Raw genomic sequence first — 16,366 nt, 5'->3', positions numbered from 1 at the left:
GTGGAACGACAGTTGTGACCACAATCGAATGTTGAAGTGGTGTCCTTGGAAGTAATTAAGAGGTTCTTTGACTTTGGGTAGAATTAACTTGTGAGAATAGTTAGGGGGTCATGCTCATGAGCCATACTTGCCCTCTTTCATCCTTAAGAGCTAAGCTGGTAAGGTCAAATGTGTGTGTCACTTTTTAATCATTATGTATTATTCTATAATATGTGGATTTTTCATTGTTAAAGGCTCTAATCTCCATCCTTTCACGTGTTATTATAGATGAGACGAGATGACATGCCCGCGCGCTGCCGCGAGCTTATAAAAAAAATATATTTTGAATGATATATATTTAAAAAAAATGAAAAAAGGGGAAAGTTGAAAAAAAAAAAGGAAGAAAAGAAAAGGAAAAGCGGAAAAAAGAGAGGAGAAATGCACTGTGTTTCCCCACATTATTTAGTTGTGGCATGCGCGTTGCTGCGGGCTTATAGAAACAATATCTATGATGGTATTATAATTATGAAGTAATGCTAGATAAACTAATATTTTATGGGGGGGAATTTATGTAAGTGATTAAAAACCTAGAGACTGAATAGAATAAATTGTGTGAAAAATATTGATATTGTAGAGATATTAAAGGATGAAAGACTTACATGATTGGAGGTGGTTGCAGAAGACTGATTGGGTCATTGATTATATTTCAAAAATAAAACAACACACAAAATATTATATCTATTTAAAAAACATTAGGAAAAAGATGTAATAACTAATTATAAACAAAACGATGCCACAACAACATTAAAGAGTTGCATTCCTTTTTAACAGAGTTAAATGTTGCTGCATTAGTTTGTAGGGGCATGCAAAATTAATAGGAAAGCAGCCTGTTGATGGAGATTTCCTGCAAATGAAGAAGAAACTTGCATTATTAGTGGTGAAATAAAGGGAAAATGTAGAAAAAAATGAAAGGAAAGGTGGAGATAATGTGCTACTAATTTGTAAAAAAAAAAAAGAAGAAGAAAGTAAAGTTTAAAATGATAGTAAAGAAGCCAAAAACTAAGGGCATATTAACTTGGTTTTTGCTACCGTCAACATATAATGATAATGATGACTCAGGTAATAAATTCAATATTTTTTTTCTAAACTAAGTCTTATAAACCTTGATGTAACTGATAGAAAGGACATGGGAAAACAATTTTGTAGTGTAATTGCAACACCAACTATATAATTTAGTATAAGTGAAGAAAGAATAATGAATGTTGTTTATCAATTTATTATTGTTGTTATTTTTAAGTTGTGAACATTTTGCAAATAATTTTTTTGGAAAGAATTAAATTCTTTTTTGAATACATATCCAGCAACTTTGTGTTGTTAGTTCTATTTATCACACTTTATGTTAAGTGACTAAAATTATAGGTTGATTTGATGACCAACATTTTTTATAAAATGCATCTTCATCTATGGTAGTAGAAATGTTTAGAGGAAATAAAATGTCTATTTCTTTGTTTTGAGTTGTAACAATAGGTTATATGCTTCATTAGTACTAACCGCAGACAAAAGGCAAGAATTTTTGGGACACCAGTTGAAGAAGCTCTTTGGTATTGTTTATGGACAAATGATATGTTTCAGCTACACACATATTAACTTAACTTTTTGAATTAAGCTTTAAGCATTAATACAACTGGAATATGGATTTTGACAATATACTTTTCGGGTGAATGGATGAACAACGAAATAAATAATATGAAGTAAAGATATGTGCAGACAGAAGAGTATAGTGAAAAAGGTATAAAGGTAAGAATGAAAGTGTTTTAATTTGTGCCAAGAAAGTTTTTCTAAAAAAGCATGATAACAGGTAAGATGAGATAAATTAAAAGGCAAGTCCGTTAACATTACCTAATGACGATCTTGTTTAAAAGGGCGTTGGCGTTTACTTGGTGGATCATTTGCATCAGCGATGGCTGATGTATCACGGTCAAGTGGTGTGAATCCACCTTGAGGATCAGCCACAACAGCTATTGCAGAGCTGTTGAACCAAAATAAATTAATAAGTTATGTATCTGCTACTCATAAAATCAAAAGAAACAATGAACATTGTTGAGATTGAAAGGCAATAACTTTTAAATGAGAGAAAGGAGCAGCTTGTCACCTTTGAATATGCGTTTCATCTTCAAACAACAACTGTCTTTTAGCTTGTGATAGAAAATGACCGCCCATATATGGTTGGTTTGGGGACACTTGTGGTTGTTCTGAGAAATCAACATTAGTTTTAGATGGTGGAATAGGTGTTGGTGTTGTTGGGTCTAATGGAGAGGCAACTTTAGAGGATGATGAAGCTGCTTGATTATTAAGAGGAACATCAACAATATGCAGCTCTGGTTCATCAGGCAAGGGGGGAGCCTCAGCAGTTACAATGTCATCAAAAACATTGGTAACAATGATGTCACAACGGTTAACAACTGAGCGAAAAGCTCCAAATCTCAGCTGGAAAATCTTGTCCTTGTTTAATTTTTCAATCATGGGAGGTGGGATGCAATCAATAAACCCTTTGTCATAGAGATAGCAATGGGCAGAGGAGCCAAAGAAGTTTTCAGCAGTTTTTCCAACCATTATAAATGTTGCAACATCATTGCCATCAGCCACAATACAATCAACTTTGAACCTGATAAAATGTTTAGAAGTGAGATAAATAAATATAAGATATTGTTAAAAAGATGCAAAGAAAATTTATAATTTAGTTTGAGACATGAAAAGCAATAGAAAAGAGCTCTTAACCATGGAACCGGCGTTACTTCATTGTGTTCAATGCATCTAAAAACTGTGCCTTTGTCAGACAATGATTTTGTGCATAAAGGGCAGCTTTGATACCACCATCCTCTATGGAGATCATAGTCAGCTATGGAAGCCTTGCATGTAAATCTTTCGCTCTACAGATTATTGAGAAAAAAATATAGTTTGATGTGTATTTATAAACATCAAAGTAAAAGAATGAGATTATTGTTGACATACTTTGTGTTCATATGGATCCATACAAAGAATTTCTTTGATAGTCTTCCTGTTTTCATTTATTTGTTGTTCGATGGATCTGATGGCATTCATGGAAGCAGGGAGTTGATAGACCTCAACCGGCAGCTGATTATAGCTGAGAATAGAAGTAGTTTTATGTCAAAAGGAAAAAATAATAATTGCAGAAAATAAGCGAGATTAAAAGAAAAGAAAAGGAGCTAGCTTACTAATGCTTATATGGAAGAATCTCAGGAATTTCTGGGTTGAAATACCATAAAGAGGCAACAGTGCTAGCAAGGTTTGGTTTTCCTGGGAGTAAAAGGAAGCAAATTGATTTAAATTATTTGAAAATAAATGAAATGATGTAAGGTGCAAATAGATGGAAGGAGCACTTAAGAATTATGAAAATTTAAAGGGCAATATTTGATAATACAAACCTTTAAACTCAGTGACTCGAAAGCCAGCAAAAACAACAATAATTGGATTTGTGTGTTCATACAAAATAGAATCATCAAAGCTTTTGGCAACGTCACCCCAAAGAGTTATCCTAAGTTCATCTCCCCTGCACAAAAGATTAAAAGTAAAAAATAAAGCTATTAAAGTTGTTATAGCAGATAGAATAAGCCAAACCTGATATTTTCAATGATAAACTCTTTTTTGTCTGTTATGTCTTGACCTCGAACCAAAACTTGCTCAAGTGGCTGAATAGCTTTTAATCGACCGAGTACATCTTATGATTAAAAATTTAAAACATGTTAGCAATTTCAAAAACAAATCCAATAAGGTAATTAAAATGCATCATGAATTTTTTTTATTGTAGTTCATACCAGTGAGTGTTCTTGATCCTTTTCCTTTAATCAACAAATGTGCAAAGTCGATGAAGTTAAAGTAATGGCGTGGTACTTGGGGTGTCAGTGGATTAAGCCTTGCAACTTTTGTGTCAGACTTAAGATCAATAACAGCTTCGTGGGCAACAACGGAGTTGGTGTATCTATTTTCAAATGTATAGAATCCACTGATTTGGTAGTAATCACCTTCAATAATAGAAGTAGCAAACAACTGTATATCCTTGCCTTTAGCTGAGCCCTGTATTGCGTTACCCTATAGAATCATGATGAAAACTATTATAAATGAGATAGCATTAAAATTGAGCACAAAAAACACAAGAATAAAGCTAACATTGATTCATTAGTCATATAAAATAAAAATAATTTGACAATTTTTATTCATATAATTTATTATATTATAAAATATAAAATATATTATAATGATAATGATAATTAAATTATAATTATAAATTGAAGTCAATTCTTGCTATAGTTATATCACACATTGTTGTCATCTTTTTAATTAATAAAATAAAATAAATACAGTATACAAATAATTCATTCAATCATGGTCTGTTCGTCATGTTATTTTTTATTTGATGATGTCAAATGGATAACACTTAAGTTTTGTTTTTGTTTTTTTGGATTGAATTGTAAAAACAATGTTCAATTTTAGATTAAAGTTTGTAAATATTAAAGGGTAAAGATAAGGAAGTCTGGTGTTTTTTATTTAGTACATGGAATCATGTGGATAGCTGTTTGTAATCAAAAGACTATTTTAATGTGTTTTGCAATAATAGTTGGTATAATATTATTTTAGATATAAAAAAGTACACAGATCGGAAATATATTATATTATAATCATTTTATTATGTAATGGAAATTGTTTTTTAAGGAATTAGATTTTCATGAATAGATTTGCATAGTGCACATTATTGTAACCTAAATGTAATTTAATTACAAAAAATGAAGCTCAAATCACAAAGATGTTTAGACTTTAGATGATGATTATCCAACAACTTATTAGACTAATTAATTAAGGTTTTCAGGTTGTGTTTAGTGTAAAGACAGGGTTGACCAATGTTGACCAATGTTGTTCAATAATGGTAAAGACAGGTTTAAAAAGAATTAAATCTTGTATTAAGAATGTATAATTTAAAAAGGATTCAATATATAATCATACATTAATATAATGTAAAATTGCATATGAAAAAAAATAATAGAATAAAAAATAGCAATTTTATGTTTTTGTGCATCTATAAATGATACTCGGTCGAAACGTTTTCAAAACTATAAAATTTTTTGAAAAATAGCTATAAAAACCAAAGTGCAAAAGATGAGCTTACCATGTTATCAGCAAATAGGCAATTAAAACTACTTGTCTGACCATTGAGCTTAGGAATCCAAACACGACAAACTCTAGCATGAAGGGATGTGTAAAAGCTGTATTTTTTTATGTTTTGGATAGACAGCGCCATGATCCTGAAAGGGAAAAAATAAATAAAATAAGAACTAATGATTTTAAATTTGAAAGGAATTTAATTTACAACATACCAATAACTATAATAACTATAAAACGCTACAAATGCAATGTAAAAATGTGAAGTAACGTCTTACAAATGTATTAATGAGGCTAATTAACAGGCGACGAAACAAAGAGGGAAAAGAAGGAACACTTCTGAAGGCAAAGTTGAAATCTAATCATCTGTAAAAGAGCGATGAACAAATAATAAGTGATTGATTGATTTGTTTCAGAGCATTATGAAAAAAAGGGTTTAAAAACAACCTCTAAGAAGAGCGCTTATAATGTCCTTATAAACAATATTTTTTGCATAATGAGAAGGTTCCCCTTGATTATTGCATGAGATAATTTTTAAACCCTTTCTTGAAGTGACTCTTGAGAGAGCGACATAAAGTTGGCCATGAGTGAAGACTTGTTCTTTAAGAAAGACTCCAACAGTTTTCAATGATTGCCCTTGACTTTTATTTATTGTCATTGCGTAACACAATCTTAAAGGAAACTGACGTCTTTTTATCGTAAATGGACACCTTCCTTCATTTATTGGAAAGATAATTCTTGGTATAAAAACTCTATTACCAATATTAGACCCAGTTATTATCTGTGCTTCAACGACTCTTGCTGAAAGTTGTGTCACTATAAGTCTTGTCCCATTACATAAACCAATAGATGGGTTGATATTTCTAAGCAACATGACCGGTGTGCCGATTTTCAAAGCAAGTGTATGAGATGGCACACCATTGAATTCAAGTTGGTTGATATATTCTGTTGGATATAATGAATTGGCAATGTCAGTCTCTCTTGATGACGTTGAAATAGAATCTGTGCTAAGATAGATATGTTTGTCGCCGGGTGTCATAGCAAGCACAAAATCATTAATTTCAGCAACTGTTGTGTTTTTTGGTGTTACAATGGCTCTTTCTCTAAAATAGCAGGGGTCCATTTGAGGCTCAGAAATAGATGGATAAATTGCTGAGACAATGGCTGGAATCGGATCACATGAAGTATGAAGGAGTAAATCTGAGGGAATACTAATAAAAGAATCATCTAACTCACCAGAGAAAGGCAAATCAGAGATATTACCATTACCAATGCTTAAAATCCACCTAGCAAATTCGCTGATTTCAGTTCTTTCTTCAGCGGCCAGACCATGAGTAGAGAGACGCATGTTTTCTGTAAGAGTTAATAGAGTAAATTTAGGCCATAAAGTTGAGCTGCTTAGAGAAGCATTAATTATCTCTTCTTTTGTTCCACCAGGAATAACTGGCAATATTTGGCGAAAATCACCACCAAGCAAAACTGTTTTACCGCCAAATGGAAGATCTCGACTACAATTGTCACACCCTGAGAGGACATCACGCATTGAACGGTCAAGGGCTTCAAAACAACACCTGTTATTCATTGGTGCTTCATCCCAAACTATGAGAGAAGTTATTTCAAGAAGGCTAGAGAGATGTGTGTTTTTCTTGATGGCACATGTTGATAATTCATCAACAGTAAGTGGCAATAAAAGAGATGCAATACCGGATCAAAAGTTTTCCCAGTTCCTCCATGACCATGAACAAAGATTAAACTTTGTTTCTTTTGAAGGACAGCTGCAACAACTGAATCATATATTATTTTCTGCCCATTGTTGAGAAGAGGGAGATTTAATGAATGTTGACTCTTAAGGTCAGCAAGATCATAATTACGTTCTTCTCTTAGAAGCTTGTTTCTAATTTCAATTAACAATTGGCCATTGGGCATTGGCAGTTTATGATCTTGAAGTGTTGTTGCAGCATCATTGAAAAGTTGTTCAAGCTCATATAACACATAATTTTTAAGCTGATCATCAGATAAAATCAAATTTGGCATTTTAAAAGATGCTCTCAACTTATAAAGGATGTCATCGTGCATTGAATGCCAAAAGTGATTGAATAAAACCAAAGGATCAACAATTTCACAAAACAAAACAATGCTGACAAAAAGCTGTCTAAGTTGTGGAGACGTTGCAGTTGCGATGGCTTCACAAAAAGCCTCAGACCATTCTTTATCATCGCCTAAAAGCCCATATGCTTTGCAAGCAAGTTGAAATGTTGGATAAACAATCCCATCAACTTTTCTTAAATCAACAAATCCTGTCGGCCCTTTAATATGGTTTAAAAGCAATCGTAAAAAATAAAGTTCCCCAGCAGCAGGATGTATATATGTTAAACGCCCAAGGCTAAACCCCTTTGATCTTGTAACCCATTCTTTTTGTCTAGCATCCCATACATACTTGCTTGGAAATTCTGAATAGCAAAGTTCTCGTGCATTAGAATCTTTCTTGTTGCATTCGAACCATTCAGTAAGCATTGTTTTATTAATACCCGGCCTTCTAAGAACAGAATGGAGAGACTCGCTACCTGAAAAGACAATATTTTGTTGAAAAGGCAAATGAACCTGAAGTCTTTCAACTGGAGGGTTTCTTGAATGGATTGGAAATTGGAAAAGACGCCAGACAGCTTCATAGGGGCAAATAAAACGACAATTAAGATATGCTTGTATCTCATCATTTGTTTCATTTTGGAGCACCATACGACATCGATCAGGCCCTTTGTTGACGTATTTAAATAGATATTTGATGAGCATTGATTGACAGCATATCTCAACATTTATATGTGCATTATACCGTATTAGAAGTTCTTTATTGTATGGAACAACATAGTCATTGCAAAGCATAATTCCATCTTTGAGAACAAAATTAGTGCGGCATTCACGTCGTTTATAATAAACAAACCCATTGTCACCAAAAACAGTTGAGTCTTTGAATTTTTTTGGAAATGACTTTGCACATCTAGATTCCAGCATGCATTGTGCATTTGGCTTTGCAATGCCGCATGGACCATGTATCATGAACTTAGAGACAATTTGATGACATAAAGGATCAATATTCTTATCTGGTATTTCAGCAGAAACAATCGAGTCAACATCATCAGCAGTTCGACATTTAAATTCAGAGGCAAGCCAAACCAAAATATGTGTATGTGGAAGCCCTCTCTTTTGAAACTCAATTGCGCATACATCTATCAAGTTGCAAAATTAAATCAAATAAGAATAAATAAATAAAGATATACATGATGAGAAAGAAAAGAAATGAGTTAGGCCTAATTACCAGCAATTGTCTTGCCAAAAGGGACACCAGATTTTATGAACTTCAACATATCAAGAACCTTTGCTCTAAAAATACGTGTGATTATATCAGGCTTATCTTCATGTTTATAAAGTCTGCTTTTTTTAAGCTCTCTAAGGATTTCAGGCCAGCTTGTATTGCATGTGAATGTGATGAAAAGATCTGGATTTCCATATGCCCTACAAATGGCCATAGCATCTTGGTAATTATTTATCATGTATCGCGGGCTACCAGTTAAAGAAGAGGGGAGAATAATTTTTCCTGTTTTTGACCCTTGAATATCCCCTCTAAGAACAGCTTCATTAATGCCTTGATAGAGCTCAGTTCGAAGATCATTTTGGTTCATTCTAATGTAATCAAGCCTGTCTTCCTCAACATTGGTAAACGCATCAACTAAAAATTGTTGGTAAAGACGGCCGCCTTTTGTAATTGTGTCTTCACCATATTCCCTCTCATGAATAAGATATGCATAAAAAGCTCTCATTGGTACATTTTGACGCTTTCTAGGAACCTGATTATCTTGGTTGGCAAAACTAATATTAGTTCGATAACCATCTTCACCAAATGGAAAAAGAAGAGGATATTGCAATGACATAAATTTTGGATGCAATTTAGAGATTCTTTGTAAAGTCCCTGACGAACTTTCAATAACAATATCTCGTTCTGAACGATAATCACCAATATCTCCAACAATCAAGCCACCAATATCATCTGAAGATGGGTCATTATACTGTCTTGAGTCATGAGTTCTTTGACCAAGCAACCGTAGTTTATATCCAGGATTGTCAGACATTGACAACCTTTGTGAAGCATGACGAAATAAGCCAACTAAACAGTTAGTTGAATTAAGCATGTCAATAAGATGCTTGACAACAGATTCATCTAAAGTTGAAGTAGAGCTCCCATGTGGAAACGATGCTAGTCGATTTGCAACTTCATTTGTAGTGTCATAAATATAAAGTTGAGCAAACTTTGGAGTTTCTCCATCAGAAGGCAAAAGAGAACCCATTAAATGATGACAATGGCCATTTATCTTAAAAACATAGGGCCCAGGTCGACGATTGACTGAGTGATCTATATTAGCCCCCATGGATGTAAAAGCGAACATAGAGTTGTAGGCTCGAATATTTGTGCGGAATTTCTTAGAAGCTTGACCAAATGCAGGGTCCAGAAGTTCATCAAGAACATGAGGCGTCGATAATGGTCGTGGAAGCCTAATCTTTCCACCAAGACAACAGAGTGAGAACTGTGGATTGGTTTTGGTTGAGCGTGCAAGCTTCTCATCAAGCCAGAAAAAAGCCTTGCAATGAGAGCATTTGAATGTTTTGTCACCAAAGTCAATGTACTCATTTGTACTTCCTAAGGAAAAAAAATGAGTCAAAGAAGATGTCAATGGATAACTAAAAGTCTTGGAATTAAAAAAAAAAAAACCAAAAGAGAAACAAAATTACAAAACAAACTTTTTCTTTTTTTTTGATATGAAGCTTGCCCAATCATTAGTTGCTCAACTGCAGAAGCTGTAAGTTCATGATCAACACAGGTTGAACCAGAAGCACCAAGACTTTCAGCGTATGATACATTTGATGATTGTAATGAGCAAGATTGATTGTTTGTAGATGCTAAACAATCATGATCTTGCTGATTTTGAGAATACAATAAAGGTTGAGAATGTGAGCTCTCTCCTTGATAAAAATGTGAGAGCTGAGTATTCGAAGGCCCAGAATCAAGATTTGTAGCTAGCCTTGATGATCGTGTTAACGTACCAACTGAGCAAATATAAGTTTCATTTTCTTGTTGCGTGGAAATATATGGAGAATCTTGCTCATTAGTAATTGCGTATGATGATTGCAAGCGTTGTCGTCGGGTAGTCATGTATGTATAAAATCTAGTTAAAAAAACAAAATATTGGAAAAAGCTTAACATGAAATTAGATAAAGAAATGGTGCAAGGAAAAGGCGATAATAAAATTGAGTCAAGACTTAGAGCACAAATACTGACATGATAGGTATAAAATCAATAATTGAAGTTGCATAAACGTAAGGGTTCTATATTAATTAGAAAAATTTTGTTTTTGATTTAATTTTTTAATATTGAATTTGTTTTTTATTTAGTTATAACACTTTTATAACATAGATTATATATCTGGTGGGTTAACTTAATTGTTTTTGTTTTTTCATTTTCTTAATAATTTTTTTTCTAACTGCATCATTTATATTGGCTTGATTTAAAAGTAGATTTCATGATTAATTTATTTTTATTTTACATCATATTATCTTGATCTAATGATTTGAGAATAGTGTTCAAAACATAGACCTAAATTGACTTGATTTTGTTTGTGTTTTTTTTTTTTTCTAATTCCAGCAGTCAACACTTGGGTCATTCCATATGTTCTGATGGTTCCTGTTCATTGTTGATTGCTTAGTAACTTGCAAGAGATTTGTACTTTTAGGGATTGTGTTTCAGGCAAATCCATTATGTTTTAAATATGTATAAATATGATTTATAGGGACATAGAAATTATAGGACAGTGGAATTATATTCTCAGCCTTCTTGTCTTTTTTGTTCCTTTTTCTTATCAAGATAATATATCATACTCCTACAATGTTTTTTAGACAATAACAAAAAATATAGAAACGGTCGTACCATTTGTTTTTTTAGGTTTTAAAACATTTGTGTCCAAGCCTACAACTTAAACAACACATATTTATAGTCACGTTATTATTCTGGTCAAGGTAAGGGAAAAAAAATTGACTTTTTATGAATTTTAAAGGTGCTAATTTCTTTTTTTTTTATGGTAATTTTAGTAAAAAAAAGCTCTTGAGATAATAAAATAAGAATTTTAAGGATTCAAGATGCATTAACAGGAAAACGGGATAATTGTAATATCGATATATAAAAATTATATTTTTTTTCTTAATTAATTATAATCATTTATATTTTTATATTTAAATATATTAATTTTTTATTTTTAATTAAATACTATCATTCACTTTGCATTATAATCATGTCTCAACAAAATTAGCACACTTTTCTCATATTAAATGACTAAAATCCTTTCTGTCACACACGTCACAGTTGAATAAACAAATCTTCAAACAAAATTTTAATGTTACAGAAACTGAAGTAGAAACTTTAAATATTGCCGTTATTATGCTATAGAAGCTGAACCAGATTTTTTGTTTTTGTTTTAAAAGACTTATGAAAGAGAGAGCATACAGAAGTGGCTAAATTCTAATCATCGAACCTGACCGAAGATTGGCCAAATTTTGGATCATTTATCTTTAGCGCCGAATTTTGCACTCAGGAATCTTATACTGCAATGGTGCGAGAAAAATAAATATGAACTACCCAAGAAGGATTCTCCATTAGCTAAACAATTCTTTTAATATGAAACAATTTTGCAGAGGGTTTGGTCTAAGAGACTTATTCAAGGTTGACATCTAATGATTTTTGTGTATTTGTAAATAAATAATTGTAAGTTGTTGACTAAATGTTATCTGTTGTGCAACAAAAAGGTACGCTCGTTCATTTTTTTCAGTTATGAAAATTTATGACTAAATGTTACATATTTGATGACAGTGTAAAAACAAATAAATGAATGACCGGAATGAAAAGAGGAAGCCATCAAAAGAACAAATATAAATTGCAACATGAATTGGCTAAATAAATAAAGATGGGAATCTAAAGCACAAATTCAACAATCATCAAAAGGGAAGAAAATACAGCAGAAATGAATTTGAATACACTTTCTTAGCAAGCAACACCTTTGCTGGTTGGTTAAAAAGCAAATGGAAAAAAAAAAAAAAAAAGAGAAGCTGGTCTCACAGTTCAACATAGCAAGAAGAAGACAGCCATTAATCTTGCAGACCAATAATACATGCACATACCAGCAGCGTAAGGCAAGCAAGCGTTAACGTGAACAAAGCAGCAACCCAACCGAAAAGAAGGCTAGAAAAGCTCAACAAATCTGCTGAAAACAAAGGAACCACACAGATTAATTATGGATGCATAAAAAAACAAACTAAAAAAAAAAAATAGTAAGAGAGGCAATGAAAAGAGGGAAAAAAACTAAACTGATGGTGCAACAACCAGCAAGAGAGGCAATGGAGAAAGATAAAAAGAGAGTGCAATAACTGGTGGGCAAAGAAATACAGAGACCGGATATAGACAAAGCATATAATATTTTTTTAGATGCACTTCAATGAAAAAAAAAATAATTTTAACAACAGAGACCATATATATGTCATGATGATAGTGCCCGCCGTCGGGCTAGTATAGTAGTATCAGAACGTCTAGAGATCCTCCCTTGAGCATGGTTGCTATGCAACGTATTTGCTGCAGCAAATAGGATGCATTTAATGCATATTGACCCACTCATTTAATTAACAATGCAGATTAAAAAGAAAAGAAAGGGTATGCTGCCAGCAAATAGAAAATATTTAATGCGCACTGGCCCACTAATTTAATTAATACTGCAGCAAATAGGATGCATTTAATGCATATTGACCCACTACTTTTAATTAACAATGCAGATTCAAAAGAAAACAAAGGGTATGCTGCCAGCAAATAGAAAATATTTAATGCGTACTGGCCCACCAATTTAATTAATACTGCAGCAAATAGGATGCATTTAATGCATATTGACCCACTAATTTAATTAACAATGCAGATTCAAAAGAAAACAAAGGGTATGCTGCCAGCAAATAGAAAATATTTAATGCGTACTGGCCCACTAATTTACTTAATAATGCAGAAGCAACAAAAAAATAAAATAGGACATGCGTGCACAAACGAAAACAACAGACATGCAAGCTGAAGTAACTGTTACAATCCACCAGTTAATTACATGATTTAGTTTCTTTGTTAATTGTTAATTAATGTTAATGTTAATTTGCATAAAATATAATGAGAGAAGAACCTGTGGGTCATTGATTGTATCGTGTCATTATAAGAATAATTAAACTGTTTTTTTCATTGTTTATTCTTTGTTTTTCTTTTTACAATTGTTGTATACCGATAAAAGGTGAAAAAACTTAATAACAATGGAAAATTTTATTTTGAAGTTCTATAAAAAAAAAAAACTTAGAGAAATTATGTCAGAAGTCATAAGGTCCTCTAATATAATAAGCTGTAAAGAAAAGTGTGGGACACACACATATATATAGGTAGCTTTAAGCAAGAAAATATGAGAAATATATCATGATGTATAGATGTGAACATAAGAGAGATGTTTTTAATTGATCGAATGAGTTACAGGGGACAATTTGTTGAGAAATTGAATAATAACAATAATTTGTAGAGTAAAATATTGGCACAAACATCTCAAGAATAGATGTATAAAATAAATGGAATATAAAAAAAAAAAACACAATGATTAGCCTTTATGAATGCATTGATAACCCTGATAGGAGCTATTAACCAGGCAAGGAAAAAAAATGTATTCTGACTATTCAAAGTAGCAAACAACTAAAGTATTCATTTAAAACTAACAAAATGAAAATTTTGTTCAAAACATGTGGTTAATTTTGCGCAAGCCAAGTCTGTCATCATCATGTGATTAACATGACTTTATACATATATTTTAGTATCTTTACCAAAGGCATGTTTCATGTATGCTCTTTATCTATAGGAACCGAGTCCTATGCCAAGAAGAAGAAGAGTGAGGAAAGGACAAACTTGCTGATGTAAAATAGGATGAACATGTGGTCAATATAATGGAGTGCACATATAGAAGCATCAAATCTTAGCTTTGAAATGCTGCATAAAGCATTGTGCACTTAATTGCACATTTTCTTCATATGACTCTTAGAAAGAAAAAAAAGGATTGGATATCCTAGCGCACCATGAATCACAGATTTTGCTTGCAATCATCTCCACTGGAAAAAATAATCAAAGTAGAGTTTGAAAGCATGGTTTATGTCATTTCAGCAAGTTTAGTATCCCAATGCAGCAAGTTATTAGAGGTGACCAACTGATCCAATAGAGTGAAGCACTAAGGGCAAAATTTAAGAAGAAAGAAATCTGCTAGCCCAGAACATTGCAATTTCTGTTATTCATTGTAGGAACAGCAGTTCCTGACATTTTCTTAGGTGCAATACAGATCATAATCAATCTCCTTCCCCACCAACTGTAACTTAAAATGTTGTTTATGTTATAACAACTTTGAACCCAATCTAATTTTATAAGTTCTCAAACTATTTCCTAAATATATATGCTGGAACATCACCAATCATTACTATGAAATCAAAAATTGTTCTTTGTACAGTGAATATGACCATGATCATGACCAACTTCATATGATTTTTGAATTAAACATTGAAATCTGGCATGAAGATAGACAAAGCAAACACATTGAACATTATCATGGAATGGAGACAAATCTGGCTTCTTCTTTTTTTTACATAGAGCACCAGCAAATTTCATAAACAATAGCTAGTGATTTATCCAATTTCTAACATTCCTCATTGTTTTAATTATTTTTTGTTAGTTTTTTTTTTTTATAAAAAAGTTGGATGCCCTACATACCGGCTAGTTTCTACTATAAATATATGGCTTGAAGAGCTACAACTGTAATCCAACTCTTGTCTGGAGCTCTCGTGGAGGAAAACAAAATATTCGGACGAAGCAAACATTATATTACATTAAAATTACAAATACCTGTCTCTGGTGTCTCTCCGTTTAGGAGGAGGACATGGCTGGAAATGGAATACGAACTGTAAATATTGATGACGCGAGCTGTGAGTACTCTACGGAGTGGGCTGTATTATATCCGAGTAGTGCTGTCAACGGTCCCCTGATAGTCCTCACCTTACGGGTTCAAGAGTTCTACATTTTAAATTAGCATTAACTTTCGTAAACTACTCATAACAATTCAAACCAACTAACCTAAACTCGCGGACTCGTCCAATTACCCACCAATCACTAACTTTCCCAAAGCCAGAAATTGAAAAACACTTCTAGAAACCAGCCCCATAATAAATTTAAAATCTATTAATAATTAGCCTCAAAATCACCTGTCAATAGCAAGGGGGGACATTTTGAAAAAAAAAACTTCTTGGAAAAGTTCTGAAAACCAGTTAAAAATTGATTACCTGAACATCATGAGGGTTCCAATGAATTGTCATACAATTAATCTATCATGCAAGAACCATCCATCACCAACAATGCTACGAACATGTCAATATCATCATCAAGACATATCCTCACAACCACCTTGGTTTCGTAACCTGGATCCCCGATCAAGGCTAGGTGAATCAATGGCTTCGAAGGTCAAAGCAACCTGTAACAGAGTAAAAAGGGAAACAAATCAGTATCTCCAAGTAAAAAAGCAAACAACCAAAACCAAAAAAAAAAAAAAAGAATGGAAAGATAAAACACAAAAGAGTGTATAGATGCAAAAACCCTACACAGACAATCGAAAAACCCATCAACATGAACAAATGGAAATAGAAAAAGCAGACAAAAATCAAAAACTCATCTCTTAAAAACTTTGCGAACCACAAACAAAAGAAGTAGATCCATGGAAAAAAACCAGCTTATAATAATAAGAAAAGAGAAGGAAGAATTGCAAAAATTGTTCTGTCTTGAGGGGAAGGGAAAAAGGTGGAAAATTGTGGTCTTTATCCATACGTGTTTCTAGATTTGAAAAGAAGAGAAAAAATCTTTGCTTGTAAGTTCACGCTATAACCAGCGAAAAGTTAGAAAAGAAGAGAAATTGAAATTGAAAACACAACTTAATTATCGTGAGAAATACTGTTTTAATGAACAGTTAAATGAGTCTGAATGAACAGTATTTTCGCAACATGTTTTAGTTTTTTTGTTAATATGTAGAATTTTATGTTTTTTTTTATTTGATTCTCGAATAATTTTTTAGTGATTTAG

At 32.5% G+C, this 16,366-nt stretch overlaps 1 protein-coding gene across 1 annotated transcript; it reads right to left on the bottom strand.

Annotated features, from left to right (window-relative positions):
• Positions 1–278: 278 nt before the first annotated feature.
• LOC118052020 (uncharacterized) lies at positions 279–15,912 on the bottom strand. The gene is made up of 13 exons (XM_073404815.1): positions 15,892–15,912; positions 15,712–15,764; positions 15,143–15,243; positions 12,373–12,455; positions 3,816–4,089; positions 3,619–3,718; positions 3,426–3,550; positions 3,216–3,297; positions 2,992–3,124; positions 2,758–2,909; positions 2,132–2,644; positions 1,879–2,008; positions 279–883 (listed from the first exon to the last, which is right to left on the bottom strand). The coding sequence occupies exons 1-12, from the start codon at positions 15,910–15,912 to the stop codon at positions 1,879–1,881; spliced, it is 1,767 nt and encodes a 588-aa protein (XP_073260916.1). The 3' UTR covers positions 279–883.
• Between the last annotated feature and the right edge of the window lie 454 nt (positions 15,913–16,366).

Source organism: Populus alba, chromosome 15 (assembly GCF_005239225.2).
Source record: "Populus alba chromosome 15, ASM523922v2, whole genome shotgun sequence".
NCBI classification, from domain to species: Eukaryota; Viridiplantae; Streptophyta; class Magnoliopsida; order Malpighiales; family Salicaceae; genus Populus; species Populus alba.
The sequence above is the reverse complement of the archived record's forward strand: the minus strand, read 5'-3'. Positions and strand labels throughout refer to the sequence as shown.

Bases quoted from the DNA above. Each gene is read 5' to 3' on its own strand.
- LOC118052020 (XM_073404815.1), bottom strand. From the start codon at position 15,912: ATGGGTTTTTCGATTGTCTGT. The intron at 4,090-12,372 runs GTATGTGCATGT...ATGATTCTATAG, and splicing joins TTGCTTGCCTTACGCTGCTG to GGTAACGCAATACAGGGCTC. The intron at 2,910-2,991 runs GTATGTCAACAA...AATAATCTGTAG, and splicing joins TGGATCCATATGAACACAAA to AGCGAAAGATTTACATGCAA.